General features: G+C 37.3%; 1 protein-coding gene and 1 long non-coding RNA gene across 3 annotated transcripts in view; one reads left to right on the top strand and one right to left on the bottom strand.

Moving 5' to 3' along the window:
- Positions 1-14,115, bottom strand: part of LOC111946739 (uncharacterized) — a 132,635-nt gene that overhangs the window by 36,214 nt on the left and 82,306 nt on the right. The gene's annotated exons all lie outside the window — the stretch shown is intronic.
- mapk8ip1b (mitogen-activated protein kinase 8 interacting protein 1b) overlaps positions 1-14,115 on the top strand; it is a 41,233-nt gene that overhangs the window by 18,315 nt on the left and 8,803 nt on the right. For both annotated transcript variants that reach the window (XM_023952351.2, XM_078945008.1), the window contains exons 3-4: positions 7,195-7,452; positions 12,492-12,573. In XM_023952351.2, the coding sequence (XP_023808119.1) occupies positions 7,195-7,452; positions 12,492-12,573 (340 nt within the window). The remainder of the gene's footprint in view (positions 1-7,194; positions 7,453-12,491; positions 12,574-14,115) is intronic.

The following is a 14,115-nucleotide window of genomic DNA, read 5'->3' as shown; positions in this document are numbered from 1 at the left end:
TCTTTCTGAAGAGATTGCTAATGGTCAAGTTTTCAGAAAATAATTGGAACTTTACTAGTTTTGTTATATAAATGCTAAAGTTTTTTAATTGTGCAAGAAGAGATGAAGTTTATATTGAAGCTACTGATACTGAAAAAAGAAATTGAGAATGCAGTGTACAAACTTCTGGTTTAAGGCTCACGTTTGACCTTTGTTCGTTAGTAAAGGAACAAGACATCAATAAAATCCTCCTGCACAAATGTATATGGTCATTTTCATGGCCTTTTTTGATCACATGCTTCAAAAGTCTTATAGAAACTGAAAACTGGAACACAGCTTTTGGGATGTGTTTTTAAAAAGAGAAATTGAGCTTAAAACTGCTTTAGGCATTTTTGTTGCATGTTTATTTTTTCATTATTTTTGATTCATTTAGGATAGGAATTGAACCTAAACCTTTTCACAAACGCTGACTGCATAACCCAGGCTCGAGCTGCTCAATAACGCATGCAAAAGGCCGATCAGACTCGGAGCACTCGGGAGCCCCTGGTTTACAGACACACAGCCATAGGTTGTCTCGTCAAGGATCTCACACGGGGACGTTCAGGAGGCACTTGTTTCATTAATAATTAATGGTCTCATAGAGGGAACAACACAGACTGCATTACGTTTGCAGAGAGACAAGAGTCTGCTGCAATAAGAGAACATCCATTTAGCTGGGAGAAACAGTCCCTAACAAAGAAGGAGAAAGGCACAAAGAAGATTTGAAAATAGCAGCGGCACCCTCTGATCAATGCTAAAATGATTGCATCATCTTTGAAAATAAAATGTATTTAATTTTTATTTTATTTATTTTATTGAACCTCTTTCATATCATCTTATAATCTTATTATCTTATCTTATGGACCCTGTTTCTGTCCCAGTCTGGGTGGGCACTGTTCCTGTAGCTGCTTCTTTTTTAAAGTTAACCTTTTTTAAGTATTAATTGTGTTTATGGGGTCATGGGATTTATGTGTTAACAGAGGGGAGGGGTAAATGATGGGTTGAGTTTTTATTTGAATTTCTGTGTCTGTTTTTGTGTTTAACAAGCTACACATACTTTGAATATACTAATACAACTAATGTGTAACGTGTTACAAACGAGCTCTAGAGTTACTGTGAATGAAGTTACAAAAGTCTGACTGACAGACTTATCCCTGATTGTTTTGTCTTACTTCCTCCGCCTTATAGTTAGATGGACCTTATATCTGACATAAATTTGAAAATACACACCGTTAATGAAAATACATTCATTAACGGTGTGCCTTATAATTTTGTACACACTTTAGTGCTGAAAATGACAGTCATAAGTGCAGATAAAGCAGTCTTTTACCAAAACTCTATTGTGAGGTAAAGGCATTATTTCCGTCGTTGGAAGCTTGAAATCAATGCTTGAAATCACGTTTGCATGGCTGTTTCTTGAAGGGTTAATGTCCAGAAGCTCATGTCCAGACAAGCCGTAAAAAGATTTGCTGTTCCCCAGGGACATGATATGACAACATGCATCATCATCACAACCACTCAAGGGCAGGGAGAGCCAGAGGAGAGTGCCTGCATGCATGTGTGTAGGGGTGAATGGACTCGATGAGCTGCCATGTCTCCTCTGTGAATGGGTGAATTGAGGGAGATGTCAGGGTGCGGTCACGGAGGGAGTCGCTTTGCTTACATGATGCCGGAAATAAGCAACACGATTCCTATTCCTACTACAAATTTGCTATAGGAAATGGAATGATGTTGATGTTGTTCTTTGTTGTCACAAATTTTTTAATTATTTAGATTATGTTATTTATTACATGTAACTTGTATTGCAGAAATTGTGTATGTGAATGCATGATTTCACTTTTCAATCCACCTAGGTCCTTTAGATAAAGTATTTTTTCATTTCACAGCTTTTATTTTTACTGAAAGAAAGACTGAGCTGGGATTTACATTTTATAAAGACAAACGGAACATGCCAATATAGATATTGGAAAAAAGAAATTCAAGATTTTATCATCTTTTTCATTCTAAAAGAAAATACATTTGAATATCTTAAAAAGTCCTTGCTTTTATTCAATAATTTAATGTTTATTTAATTTTTTCAGAGATCATTGTTTATGTTTTAGTAAATTTGCCAAAGCAAGTAAAACAATAATTTTGTTCACTTAAAGTAGCACTTAAAAGCCTTAATTTATTTCACATAACAAGAGTGCACCTTTTTATCCAGAGCCCATATATATGGAATAATCCTGGTTGTGTTTACTGGTGTTGAAGCTATTCACTCTGTCAAAATGTTTTGTTGGGTGTCCTTGTGAACACACTGAAGCAGCTAACGTGTTGTGGTGCCAGACAGGTTTCTTTTTTATGTGTTACTAACAAGATTGGGAGTTAGCATAGTCACAGTAATGGTTGTTTTTTTGGTATCAGTCAGTTTTTTTTTTTTTTACATTTTTAAACAGGATTGGGAGTTGCACGGATTGTGGAATACAATAACTCATCTAAAGGCCATGTCTATCTTAAGGGCGAAGGCAGGGGACACCCTGGACAGGTCGCCAGTCTGTCGCAGGGCTTCCGTGATACATACGTATTATATATAATTTCATAAGTGTTTCTTGCTTTTGTCATTTGTAGATATCCATCGAGGTTTTCGGCTAACAACTGTTTAATTAAAACAAAGCATTGCGAGGGCTCGCAACGGGTACTGACCATGGTGCCGATGCAGTGTGATTTCTGCTCAGTGCCATGAATGTCAAAATAAAGAAATTCAATGACGTGTTTACGTGTTAAGGCCCGTACACACCGGGACGAATATTTGCCAGGCGTTATTCGCCAGCGTTTTTCGCCACGTTTTTTGTGTTCACACCCAGGCGATTTTCGCTGACGATGAGCCGAGCGCACATGCAATTTTATTCCCTGACATTAGATGGCGCTTAATGTAAACAGAAATACTCCTGTACACAAGGTGGCGCTGCGCAACTTTACGCTTCTTAAAGTCGCTTTTCCCTCAGAAGAAGAGAGCAAGTATTTACGCGCTTGTCAGAATAATACAAAGAAAACATGAATATTTCAAGCACCAGTAGCTCCAACTGGTGCTTGGTTCGGGGATATTTTAGAATGTCCGTCATTATTTCTTCGCGGCAGTGTAGACGCTACTTGGCGTCTATCTTCTTCGCTGGTATGTGTGCTCAGAAAGGCAGTTTTGTGTTTGAGCGCCCCCAAGTTGTGTTTTACTGTAACTTCAGAAGCTCCAGACACGTGTGCAAAAGCGCCATTCTCATTGGTCGAATATATTTCGACGCGAGGCGTCAAAAAAAAAAAACGAACCCGAGGCGTTTTTTTTTTTTTTGACGCTTTGACGCGTGGCGTTGTTTCGCGTCGGTGTGCACACTCTAATTGGTGCCCTCTGTTTAGTCACAAGGCTTTAAATGTCGGCGAAAATCGCCGGCGAAATTCGTCCCGGTGTGAACGGGCCTTTATTTGCACGACTTATTTACACTTCTTCCATGGTTAATTCATGATACATCTGTCAAAATTTCACATAGAAGAACTAAACTTTTCTCACTTTTTTTTCCATTGTCCACGTTTTCATACGTGGACATTAAAAAATTGCACATAGCGGCAGTGTGACATGGCCTTAATGTGGTAAATTTATAGCGTTAAAGTCTGTCTGACTGACAGACGGACTTACCTCTGGCTGTTTTGTCTGGCTTACAGTTTGATTCATCTAATCAATAACACAAGTTTGAAAATTGGCCTTTTCTCGATGGTGCACCTTCTAATCAGGTGTGCTATAGAGTGGAAAATATTGTACTGTCATTTAACTATTTCTATGACAACAGTATTCTTTCTTCTAATTTGAGGGAAAACTAATGCATGAAGATACATCTTACATCCTCTCATTCACTTATGAGTAGAGAAGAGGCTTGTTGGGAGAAGCTACAATTATTTGATTTAAGCAAAAAAATCGGCTTTTTTTTGGATTGCCTTCCTGCCATTAGCTGGACTGTCTTACCTGAAACTCTATCACCATATCTGGGCCTCTAAAAGTCCCAACTCCTTGATCAATTAAATGACAATTTTTATATTTAAAGAATTGCCAGGTGACAGTGGCAATGAAACCGTGTCAACATGTAAGCTTCTGATGATATAAAAATATGTGGAGAGCTAATAATTGGCAGGGAGGAAATAGGTAAAAGGGACAATAAATATGGACAACACGTTCAAAGCAAACTAAATCAATATGACTTAATGATTCTGTAACAAAATATCATATCTGCCTTTATGAATTCACGCCAATTATATTGTGCATCCTGATACTAAATATATAGAATTTATCATTATTTTCTGCCTATTTGAACCAAATCTGAAAACATTTGGGAGAACCTCAGGAATATAGTTATGGGCAACAATGGGGAAAGCATAGGAATAGAGAAACATATGGCTTAAAGGGCCTAGAAATGGCTCGGAAAACAGAAGAGACATTTGTGGAGAAAGAGATCTAATGCATCTAGATAAGTGATGATGACTTTCCCAACCAGTAAAGAAGTGCAACATGGGTTGAAGGTGGTGCTATTAAATTGTTTATATGAATTTTCCATGATTTTTTTTTTTTTGTAGTACTAGACTTTTGCAGATCTTAAATTTGTATGTAATAAAACAAACAGCATTTTGCTTTTCTTTTTTTTTTTTCAAATTAAATCCTCTCTTGTTATAAATGTACCTAAATAAATAATATATTATAAATAATATATATATGTATATAATATATAATTCACAGCAAAAAACATTCTGATTCAATTTGTGTTTTCAAATACACATTTATAAATACGATACAACTGCAGACAACTACGATGTCTACACAATATTAAGTATACACTAAGGTGATGGCCTTGCAGCTTTCAGCCTTGTGTCTAGGTTTCCTGTTTGACATATTGGCTGCATCTCCCATGGCTGTACTGCTCCCATTGGAAAGGAGCCGAGCATCACTGAATCTTCAGGGCAGCATTGATTCCTTAGCGATCTTTAATGAGCCCCTTGTTGCTTAGCAACAAGGGTTAGAGCTCTCTTAAAGGGGCCAGTCATTGTTTAATAGTATAAAAAGACAGAACAGCACACTACCTTACCAGTTACTAGTTTTCTTACTTCACGGAAAGGGGAATTGAGGTCAAGGGCGAGGATGAGATATTGAAGGCAAGAAAATGTAATGTTATTCGTATTTGAGGTGTGGAATGGTTGAGGTGACGACAACACAGCAATAATTTAATTGACTTTTCTTATAAAACTGGAGAAAGGTAAGGGGATATATTTGATATTTATGATTTTTTTTACAGATTGAACTAAGGTAAATGGTTTTCAAATAATACCTAAAATGTGAGGAGTGTGAAATGAATGGATATTTTAAAAACTGAGATTTTTATAAAAAAAAAATGCAGACTCTAATGCAGCAGATTCAATTTCCGTTGTAGCTTTTAGCTGCTCTTTTGAGGGGATGTCACATAAAATGATCTGCCTTTGATGTAGCAGATACAGTAAAAATATTATTCAAACGAATTTATATAATGGCTGTAAAAGTATGAAAAAGCCTTACTATCTTTTTATTTTTTCAGTTTATTTTCATTAACGTTTATCTTGATTAGAACATATAAGAAAGATTTCGTCACATTTTATATCCCTGCGCTGTTGGTCCCACAAACCTTCAGGGCTAGTGTTATCAGTTATGTTCAAAATTACAAGACAATATTAAAACAAATTTTGATGTCATTACATAACAAAACATACTTTTCTTTTCTATCCCCTCCTCTCACATTCACACCCTATGGACAATTTATAGTGACCAATTAACCTATGAAGCATGTTTTTGCATGGGGAGAACATGTAAACTCCACACAGAAAGGTCCCCCATTGGTATTCTGTTTCAGGCCCCCCAGCCAGAACTTGAACAGGGGGCCTTCTTGTTAACCACTGCGCCACCGTGCAGCCAATGCATTAAATGTTGTTTATTTGAATAAATAATGAATTTGTTTTTTATAGTTAATAACGTTTTGTGTTTAGATTTTTTGCATGTCAGAAAGATGATCAAAATGATGATAAAAGGTTGGATCCACAGTCAGACTGAATTATGGTTAGAATAATCTTAAAACACAAATTTGTATCTTTTACTGAACAGCAGTGTCTAGTTGCTTTTCAGAGACAAAGTTCTTAATGTATATAACTGCATTTACATGTATGTACACAACAAGTAACTGTTACTGCTAAAGGTTGCAGCCACCGGTGATATGTGTTTTTCAGCATTCTGTCAGGTTCCCAATTCTTTTGAAAAATTATATGCTTAAGTTTTTTCTTTTTGGCTGTTGGCCACCGATTTTCCTATATTTTTCTTCCGTCTAGCATATTTGTTTTGCATTTGTATGGGCTGGGCTTTGATTCAACAGAACACATACACCACACGAAGAGGGAAATACCATTAAAGGCTTATCCGAGCCTCAGATGTTGCAGCCAAAGCCAACAGGATGAACTAGCGGTGACCGTGTGTGTTGTTTGTGCTCAACAGCAGGGATTGCATTGCAAATTAGGGTAGAATTAACTGGTATGTTTCCCTTTGACCCACTACCTCACATTTTCTTCTTGGTTGAAATGGTTAAACGGAATTTGTTTACACGTCAACTCAAACTAATAACATTAGACACATAAAATTCGAAAGCTCTGAGTATTTAATGGGTATCATTTTCTAATTTGGTTAAATGTGATCATTAAAGTAACGTCATCATTTTTCCATCATCAGACTAGCCAGAACCTAACAGTAAACAATACAAGCCCAGCCTTTTGTCATGTATTTTGTAGCTTGTGGATGGCCAATAGTAGGAATTTGTCCTTCTGATGTAATGTCAAAATAAATAAAATTAATTTTTTAGGCAATTGGCATAAGTATCAGGATACAATTTATTATAACAGCTTTTGCAAAGATTCTAACCATCTTAATATTTTAGTTTTATGATTCAATTTTTTTGCTTAGAAAGGAAAAGGTTTAGAAATGCACTGAATTGGTTCAGCAGTTGGCAGTGAGAATGTTAATGCTGATGAGAGAGTTGCCTCCAATTGGCCAGCTCAGTCTCCACATCATCTGTGCAACATGGTGTATCTCTATCTCTCCCTTCTCTATTTTAGTTTTAACTGATGGCATTTCTTGTCCAATCTCTGCAGGGCCGTGTGAGGGGGGGGACCAATAGCCTGTCAGGGAGGGCGGAGCTGGGAGCAGTTGGCCAGCTTCAAGCAGAGATGCTGCATTTGGACCTTATCGACGGAGCTGACAGTTACTGTGTTGATAAGGAGCCTTTAAAGGCATCTGCTCTCCCACTTTCACCTGTCATTAAGGATCCTGCAGCACCTGTTACCATGGATACTTACAGACCCAAGAGACCCACAACCCTTAACCTCTTCCCCATTGTGCCACGGACTCAGGTAGGATTTGACTAACCTCATCCACAGAGACAGTTTCTGGCACTGAATCTAAAGAGAAGAACACCCTTGCTTCTGTTTGTCTTTATAGGTTGATCTTAAAGTCTAAGTGTCAACATTTTATCGTGGTGTTAATCAGGAAAAAAACAATGTCCATTACATCAACACTGAAATTATTCAAATAACTTCTGTGACAGGATGTGTTTATCAGACTGAACAATAGCATGAATTGTCAGTAACACCCCCCACCCCCACTTTGGTTACTGGCCCTGCCTGTGCATGAAATGCTGCTAGTGCTCGTGACTTGTGTTAGGCGTCTTCTATGACAGTGTTTTTGAAGATCAAGCTATAGGAGGAAAAATTACAATCAAGGTTAGAAGCTACATAATGAGCAGCAAATTAAAAGGCACCAGGAGTTTACCTCAGTTTTGATCTGGCCCTTGTTTGGCCAAAGGATTTGTACTGACAGGTTCCTTTTAAGGACCCATACCAATACAAATTGTGTTTATGGGCGTTTTCAGCGTGTTCTTGAAGCATTTTTCTCATAAAACAAAGTTTATGAGTATTTCTTTATTAAAATTGTGGTGAATCAGGGGGCAGCCATAAAAAATACTCTGTGCTCCGCTCCATTCTGATGCTTTCAGTTGAAGACAAATGGATCTTTTCACGTCTTTGTTTTCCTCTTCTGAGCTGGCATCTGGCTCAAAACTGTTCGGCTGGATAGCCTCAACATTCCTCGCTATTATTGTTGCACTGCTAATGTAAGCCTGGGGTTTTGGGGGGCTGTAAGATAGCGGGAGAGAGTGTAAATAAAGGGATGATGGGTAATTACTGATACGAAGCCCATCGAGACGACTGTTGTTGTGAATTCGGGCTATACAAATAAAATTGAATTGAATTGAAATAATTCGCCTCTGGGTTGTGAGTGGTCTCGCTCACACAGTTTTTTTTATTTGGGCTTAAAGTGGCATTCCAATAATTAAAAGACAACTGGGAATGCTCTTAATATAGATCAAAAGATTATCAGAGTAGGACTTTTAAAGCTTACTTATATGAAACATATTTTTAATTATTTACGGAATTGCTGTTTTATTTATTTCAGCAATGTGCTGCAGGGCTGATACTGGTCGATTGGTCAACCTCAACAATCTATTCTTTAATTTGATGCTACTGTAATTCTGATTGTTTACTAATGCAGCGCAGACTCATCCAACTCACACCCAGTCCTGTAATCCTGCTTTGACCGTCTCTTCTGATGCAGCAACAGCAAGATCAATACTGTTTGAATGGTAAATGGTATGCAGATACTTATAAAGTAGCCAATGCCCTTTACAGGCACAGTTTATTCACACTGATGGCAGCTTTGCTGCCTTACATTGGTGCTAACCTAAAACCCCCAGGAGCAATGTGGGGTTCCACCCCCAAGGACATATGGGTGAGCAGGCAGGAACCAAACCTGCAATCTTCCACTCCTTGGTTCCCCTCATGAAGCTCATGGGCCTTCCTGCACTCTATAATTGATCTGTGACCTTTAATCTTGCTTGAACCATTAGCAAAAATCACATACCTTTTGCTCATCATACAATTAATGAACCTACGTTATGTTTCAAGGTGCTTGAGATTGTCTTTGCAGTTCCGTAAATAGTCACAAAACAAACGTGCAACAAGGGCCACATGGCTGCAGAACACATGAAACAATTTTATTTTAAGTGACAGGATTTTTATAAAATGGATCTGCCACCACTGCAGGGTCACATCTGCTAGACAATTAAAAATAGAGAGTGTGTTTAATTAAGGAATTTGACTTCAGCTACTTTGTGATAGTTTTAAGAAAAACATATCCATCTATCCACCTTTCATTCAGGGTTACAAGGGTTGTTGGAGCCTATCCCAACAACTTTGGGACAAAGGCTGATTACACCCTGAACAGTCCACTTGTCTGTGGTTAAAAAGAAAAGGAAAAACATGTGTGACCACCTTATTACTCCCCTAGTTTCTCTGAATGCTGCTGATATGATCAATGATGACATGATGATGACACAGTTGCCTTGTATTCACGCGTTACCCAAATTAGTTTTAAATCTGAGATTGAAGCAGACAGATACGTTGATCAATCTGTATGCATGAAGTCTAGTTAAAGCAGATTTGTCACTAAACGGAGCAATTAACTGTTCTTTGAGCATTGATCTGCTTGTTGTTATGGTAAGGTATTGTGCTTTCCTACCAGTGACGTTGCCTCCCACCTGCTGAATCACTTGTTTCTATGGCAACAGTCTCAACACCATGCTCCTAAATAGGAAGTGAGTCATGCTTGGTGGATGAAGAAAGGAGATCTTTTTTTGGACACCCTGTCATCCCAGGAATTTCCAGTTCCCTTCATCAGCAAACTACACCCTGATACTATCAATCCAAAATCATACATAAAGTGCATGGATTAGAAGGTGGTGTGTCTTTTATTGAAAAAAGAAAGGATTTTAGGTTTAATTTATGTCAAAATAATATGTAAGTATGTAAATATGTTTACAATTGCTGTACCAATAATGACAAAATAAGCTGTGTCGGGTATAAATGATTTTATGTTCAGAAAAATAAAAAAAATACTTTTTTTTTCTCTTGAGTTTTGATTTTATTTATCATTACAGTGAAAATAATTTATCCAAAGCAGTGCTATCATTTTTTAAAGACTTAGTGGCTCCTACTGGGTTATGGTCAGTGAGAAATTGACCCAAATGGCTCTTTAGGTGTTGGACCTATTGGCAGAAGAAATAATCTACATTATTCTTGTACTACTTCTCTAATACACCTGCTTAGCCTGTCTTTCCCTTATATATAGTATTTTTATAGATTGCTCATATTACCTTTCTAAATGCTGTAAGTTGTTCAAGTGTAATAAGAAACAAAAAACATGTTCTAATTACACTGAGGTGAAGATTAAATCATAGTTTTTTTTGTCTTCATACAATTGAATCGGTTAGTTCAAAAGGGGCCGAAGTCCACAATTTTTCATAATAGAGATATTATATGTTCTATGGTCTTCAAGGGAAAAGCTATCTCATTATGTGAAAGTCCGTTGTAATGTATTGACTATGCTTGACATTTAAAATGCATTAATGCAAATTCCTGGACTTGGTCCTCCCTTGCATGGATTTTGTTTTATCACATAGATGGCAGCACTAGTTATCCAATATGGCAGCCCCCCTATTTAATTTAAGAAGGGCCCAAGTCCAGAGACTTTAGTTTGCTAGTCCTCTGAAATTATAAAAGTGAGGTGCTTCATATTATAGCATTTGTAAGCTATGAACTGGTGCTAAATCTGGGTAAAGTATTAATAATCTGGTGTAGCCTCCCTTTAAGCTTTGCAATTAAAATCATTTCCTGGAAAAACGTATCTCTTGGACTTGGGCCCCTTTTGCACTAACCGATTCAATTAGAAATCTGTCTTTCAGATACAAGTATTAAAACATTTGATAGTTTACAACATTTAAGTGTCACTCAGTGCAAAAAGCAAATAAGAATTAAACTCCAGAACGTCCCAGATACTGGAAAAAAAATGTTGAAAAAGAAAAAAGACAAAACAAAACAGGAAATTCACACATAAGAAAACACATATTTATCATGAAACAAAGTTACTATAATAATGTATAAATTTTTAGCTTAAATACCCTTTTACGAAAAAAAAAAAATCTGCTGTAAAAAATGTTTAATTTTATGCAAACCACCACAAAAATATTGGCTATTTTATAACTGAGATTTTGGGGACAAATTTGACAGTCAGGTGCTTCCCCTGCACCTCAAGAAATATAAAAATATATCTGAATGCAGCACAGAGAAAATGCAACAACTGTCTTCTGATTTTTTTGTTTTTTTTGGTTTCCCATTATTGCCATGCCAAGATGGCAGTAGTTGGCCATGTGACCTCAATAACTCTTTAAGCATACTTTAGCACTCCACTTTGATCTTTTCCTCTCTTTTCCTCTTCTTTCTGCCAAACAGATGCATTGAAAAATGTAAACCATTGCTGTCATCAGTTGAATGTGTTTTTCATCATTGCAATAATCAAAAAATATTAATTTAATCTTTTAAACTTAATCTTTATGAAATGTGCCACGTGTCTTTGGTGTTTTTAAACTCAATATAATGCAAATGATAGCGGGGCACCATAGTGATGGGGGTTATGCCAGGGCTGAAACTAGGAGCGGGGCAAGGGGGGCTGCCTCCCCTCAGCTTTGCCCTCCCTCTTGTCCCCCAAATTTTTGAGTTGAAATAAATAATGACAAAGATTAAGAAATTATTAATACAAGCTTCTTGAAGCATTAAAAATAGCACCTCAGTCAAGAGAACTGCTGTTTATATATCAATGTTATTAACAGTGACAAAACTGTTTCAAATAGTTTTTTTTTTATCCTTTCATTTGTATAATGTTCTCCTTTGCCTCCCTTCCAAATTCTTTCATATAAACTGTCCTATTTATTTACATTGAATAATTGCAAAAAAAAAAATTGTTGCGACAGATAACTTTAAATCTTTTAAGTTGATAGTGTTAGTCTGCTGAACAAATTGCTGTAGAACGAGTTGCTTCAAACATGTTTGGCTGCTGTCTGCATCACTCCTTCTTGGATGCTAAACACAAGATTTAAAAATAAACTTTATTTGACAGGAAATATTTGACTTTGCTTATTGTGGTTTGAGTGAAGGCGCACTGCAGAAGAGTTTCATCAACATAAAATCCTCTAGATGAACACCAGGGTTATGTCGTCAGTATGACAAAAGGTTCTGCCTATGGGCCAAAAGGGGATCCGTAGAGCCTGTGACAGTTGCTGCTAGGCTGAATAAAAGATTTGGTCCCTTTAAATGCATACCACGGAGCATAGACAAAAACGATCCCGACTCATTCATCACAAAGAAAGGTTTGTGAGTGTGTGTGCTACTGTGTAGGTTGAGTGAGTTTACACAGTGCACTCACACAACTGCTCTTTCGCTCTGATTTTCTGCCCTTGTTCCCTCTACGAGTCCAATTCCAACTTACTGCCTTTTCTTTTTAGGACACTTTGAACAATAACTCCTTTGGGAAAAAGTACAGCTGGCAGGAGAAGGTCTCACGCTCGTCATCTCCTCCCAAAACAGGTAAGCTTCTTTACATTATTACAACACATGGTACTTTCCGAGGATCTTTCTGGATTTAGAAAACAGCAGGAATGCACAGAAAACTTGTTCTCCATCACTGTGCATACTGGTGGAAACTATCAAACACTGGTAATGACCATTAGTTTATCTGCTGGGGAGTTCCTGTTTGCTGATTAAACAGCGAGAAGATAGATCCGTGTTTATGATTACTTGATCGATCTGTTCCCATTTGTCAAAATTAACAGTTTTTGGATTGTTTAATAATAGCCTCTACCTTTTAAACTGTATATAATCTGGATATTTTTATAATCTATACTCACATTCCATCAACATTGCCTTAACAATTGATAAAGATAAATGTGTCCCAGATTGCAATAAGTTTGTCCAGTTGAAATGTTCTACTGAATTTCAGCTCACTAATTATTTACAACTCTTTTAAAAGCTCCTCATAAAGTACAGTGAACATTTAAATTTAAAATGAGAAGTTAATCTAAAGTGAAGTAATACAGGGCACCGTAACATTTGAACATTGCACTAAAGCAGAGATCCTTTCAGCAACTGTTTCAAATTTAAGACCACAAATATTTATGGTTAGTGTGTCCAAAAAAGCAGATTTAAATATATAAAAAACAAGCATTATTTATGTCTTAGTCACAACTGCCCTTATGTTTGATATGGGGTGTCTGCATGGGACAAATAAGCAAACCTGTACGGGACGTCCAGGTGGCCGGTGTAGGTACCATACCCGTTCGGGGTCCTGGGACTAATGCCGACGTCCCATTATGTGATTGGCTGTACATTGGTCCGACGACGTGTCAGATAGTGATTGGTCTGGACAAATTACGATACTACCATAGAAGAAAATTATGAAGTCCGTTGTAGACAAACATGCCTTTATTATTATTATGATTATTATTATAGTTTCTTTAATCCGTGGGCCCCGTGCTTTATTATTGACAGAATGGACCCGGAAAAACAACATTTAGCCGTGCTGACAACATTTTTAGCCAGGGCTGAACTAAAATGGAATAACAGGCGGATTGTGGCAAAATCTCTTTGTAAAAATTACAAAGAATATTGTCAGACACATTTTATGAGGAAAAATAACTTTAGGTTACAAAAGGGAACGTGAAATAAAAATTTGTAGAGCCCGAGCAGATCTCAACGCTACGTAGTTTGTCCAAGTGGGGTTATCGTAGTGTGACGTTACCTTCAGTCGAAGGGACCCCGAACGGAAGTTCCAGGCTGAACGGTTATCGTACCTACAACGGCACGAAAAATCGTGGTTGTAGACTAGTAGCTAAATTCACAGAGCAAAAATGTTCATGGCCATTTTTCTTCTGTGGGCATGATGCAAACTGCAGGTCGTAGTGAACACTTATATAACGCGTAAGAAAAAGCAAGGGTGAACAGTAGGCGAAATGCAGGCAGATTTTTAAAACATTTTTCAACCCCCATAATCCTGCGGATTGCGAAAGGGGCCAGTTAGTGCTGTTCACATGATACGTGCGTGCTACTTGCTGCTTTCTTGCCTGCAGGCTG

Source organism: Oryzias latipes, chromosome 3 (genome assembly GCF_053564925.1).
Source record: "Oryzias latipes strain Hd-rR chromosome 3, Olatipes_Hd-rR_3.1".
In the NCBI taxonomy this organism is placed as follows: domain Eukaryota; kingdom Metazoa; phylum Chordata; class Actinopteri; order Beloniformes; family Adrianichthyidae; genus Oryzias; species Oryzias latipes.
Note: the sequence above shows the minus strand (reverse complement) of the source record. Positions and strands in the feature narration are given on the sequence as shown.